Source organism: Otolemur garnettii, unplaced genomic scaffold, assembly GCF_000181295.1.
Source record: "Otolemur garnettii isolate 467f Iridium unplaced genomic scaffold, OtoGar3 scaffold00039, whole genome shotgun sequence".
Classification (NCBI taxonomy): Eukaryota; Metazoa; Chordata; class Mammalia; order Primates; family Galagidae; genus Otolemur; species Otolemur garnettii.
In genome coordinates this window covers 10,069,613-10,072,757 of record NW_003852434.1, presented here as the reverse complement: position 1 = coordinate 10,072,757, position 3,145 = coordinate 10,069,613, and the positions used below count along the sequence as shown (strand labels likewise).

The 3,145-nt window shown below is 48.0% G+C and overlaps 1 protein-coding gene across 4 annotated transcripts in view; it reads right to left on the bottom strand.

Moving 5' to 3' along the window:
• The window catches only part of PAQR3 (progestin and adipoQ receptor family member 3), a 30,136-nt gene extending 27,195 nt beyond the window's left edge, over nt 1-2,941 (bottom strand). For all 4 annotated transcript variants that reach the window (XR_002773459.1, XR_002773458.1, XM_003790057.3 and 1 more), the window contains exon 1: nt 2,552-2,941. Coding sequence is in view for 2 of the 4 variants with exons in the window: in XM_003790057.3 (XP_003790105.1) it covers nt 2,552-2,736 (185 nt within the window). In the remaining 2 variants the exon portion in view is untranslated. The remainder of the gene's footprint in view (nt 1-2,551) is intronic.
• Between the last annotated feature and the right edge of the window lie 204 nt (nt 2,942-3,145).

Here is a 3,145-nt window from a genome sequence, read left to right as displayed (position 1 = left end):
AAACCATACTAGTTTCAGGTGGCACAGTTTATCTTTTTTAGGAACAATAGGCACTTCATTTTTAATATGAGTATGGTCTGCCCTCTTTCAAAATCTCCTGGCTAACTGGTCTGGGCACCACAGGTTAGTGGCGAGTGCATCACCCTGACCAGGATTCAAGAGGCTCACTGTGTAAACCCCAAGCAAGTCATTTAACCTCTCTGGCTCCATTTTCTTCATCTGTAAAATAAAGGAACTGGATTAGATGCTGCTTTAACTTCCTTCCACCTCCTTCCTTGCTCTTATAAAATGGTTCTCTAAACATGGATAGGACTCATCTGATTATTTGTCAAAAGGTAACAGAAGTAAAGATTAAAATACTCTTGCAAAAGATAATCTTTTTGCTTAAACTTAGGTCTTTGACCTTTGCTGATTCGGGAATCCTTATTAGTAAGCATTGACAAATGACTTTAACCCATGCAGCAGTCACTTTCTAAATGGGATTCTAACTTTCCCATTTTCACAAGTGATAAACATAGCAAAGTCTCAAAACGATCATACAACCATCAAGAATAAAATGAATTTTGTATTATGACTTTTCAGGCCTTGTCCTATATAAGCATCAAGTATAAAGACTACTTATAACTAGGGGAGGGGATGCATGAATGTGTGAGAAAACTGATCAAACTACTGGACTGTTCTGATAATCAATACTATGCTCTGCCTACTGCCTTAGAACTTTTCATTTTTTGAAACTCAGTATAATCTGACTAAAACTAAGAAGCACAGTTTTTCCATGTTCCAATAAGAGTAGCAGCAGAACCATTATGACATACAAAACCTGTCCCCATCATATCCAAAAATCTGTCCTAGTCACTCTTGAAAGCTAAGAGAAGAGAGGTCAAAGGCATGAACCTGGAAGAGATCAAGCTGGTGGGCAGAGCACTTGTAAGAATATCCCCAACAGAGGATCTACTTGTTCTGCATGAAGAGGTAGGAACCCACATGCTCTGCTCAGCTGGTCAGCTTCAAAATCACTGGTGTTAACAGCCATAATTTACTGAGGGCTGATTAGGTAACAGTCCCCGCATAACATTTTATATACAAAATCTTCATTTAATCCTTATTACCTTTGAAGCAGACATTGTGATTACCCTCATTTGTACAAGTGGGAAAAAATAAGGTTTAGTGAGGTTAACTTTTGCTTAAGGTGCCACAGCTAAGTGGCAGATTTGAATACTAAAGGCTTTTTGACTTAACAGCTGAAGATCTAACACTATGTCATTCTGATATCAGGATGCAGAGGAATGTTGAAGGTGGGCACAGAATTCGTACTTCAGGCAATTCACTGCTGGCCCCATCCTTGTGGAACTGGACATCCACAGCAGGGCCCCCGCTGATTCCAGGTATAATTACTTATGCCCCAAGAGGCACTGGGGAGGAAAGTGGAGGGTGGACTTCAAATTACAAAGTCCTATGGACCATTCGTTCAAGCCAGGTAGGGATTGGACAGTGATGTCACCTGTGACCATGAGTCACAGAAACACTTTCAAGGCAGGACAAAAGGAAAGAAAAATAGGAAAAGACCATGCCAGAAAGAGTATCAAGAACCAGACGTGGTTGTTGCCTGAGCAATTCAAAAGCCCACATTCCAGCATTGGGGTTTGTCAGGACAGTGATTTGGGAGTTAACATCTGAATCTTCATCCTCCTATAGCAGGGTTCGGTATTTTAGGACACACCGTGAATTTTAACAGAAAGCTATTCTCGGAGCTAGAACAGTAATTTTTCATTTTTGCTTATTTAAACACAGCATTCTAGATCTGCAGTTTTAAAGGTTTCGAATGGTAAGGAAACTCCTTCCTAAGAGGTGCTTCTATGGTGCTCAGTGTAGGCTGGGTGCCCCATTATGGGCTCCACTGCTTTTCCTATTCAGCAGTTTTCACAATAGTTATTATGTAATAATATAATTATCTCTGTAATGTCTGTCATCCAGGCTAGACCTTAGCAGCTTCATGAGAACAAGGGCCACATCTGCTATTTTCTGCAGGACCTAGTACAGTGCCATAGCACCTAGCGTGGACTCCACAAGTACTCGCTACATGAATCTGGGGTTTCCAGATATTAACATATAGATGGCAGTGTGAACTTGTTTCCCTTTACACGGACATTTACCTGGCCCAAAGCCTCTGAATTCCCACAGGGCTGCTCTAAAAGTACACAAAGCTGAGTCTACACAGGGCAAATATGGCCCAGCCATTGTCTGCAGGTTGATTCTAACATGTATCCCAATGAGCAGTAAACAGAGTAAAGGCTGTAAAGGCTCTTTGTACAGAGCCAAACGCCGGAGGAGAGGTGTAATCATGATCTTTGTTACCGTCATTATTATTCCGTGAATCAAGTACCCCCCGGCGGGGTTGGAGGAGAGAGAACGAGAGGAGGGGAGGCAGAAAGGGATGAAAAGACGGGCAGCGAGGAGATGAAGGGCACGAGAAAAGCGGGGAGAGCAGCGGGGGACCAGGCAAAAGGGTGTGGGTGAGAAGGGGGCAGGCCGGGCGGAGGCGGCGGACTACCTTTTGATACACAGCCTGGAGGGCAGGTAGGCCCGGTAGCCGTCGGTGATGTACGGGTTGTCCTTGAGGGACACGGGGATCTGCTCGTAGGTGTAGAGGCGGATGCCACGGGGCACCAGGACCGGCCAGTACTGGTAGCTGCCCAGCTCAATGTAATGCGCGCTCTTCAGCAGCTTCTGATGCATCGTCCCGGCCGCCACCGCTCCCGGCTTGGGAGCGCTCCCCGGCCCCGCCTCCCCGGGGAGGGGGCTTCGGCGCTGGAGCCCCCGCCCCGGAGCCCGCGGACGCCACGCGAGGTCCTACGGCCGCGCAGCCGCTCGGGCAGGTCTCTGCACTCAGCCCCGCCGCGGCCGTCAGCGCCCGCGCCCGGCGGCGACGCAGCCCTCTCTGACGTCAGCACGCCGCGGAGGCCCCGCCCCCGGGGCTGGGGCCGGGCCGGCCGAGGGCGCGCGTGGGGCGGGGGCCGGGCGCTCCGCTTTCTTGTGGAAAGAGTGGAGGCGCAGAGATGCGCAGGCCGGTACTGGTGGTTTTTCCTTTTCTTTTTTCTTTCTTTGCGACAGAGTCTCGCTATGTCGCCCTCGATAGAGTGCTGTG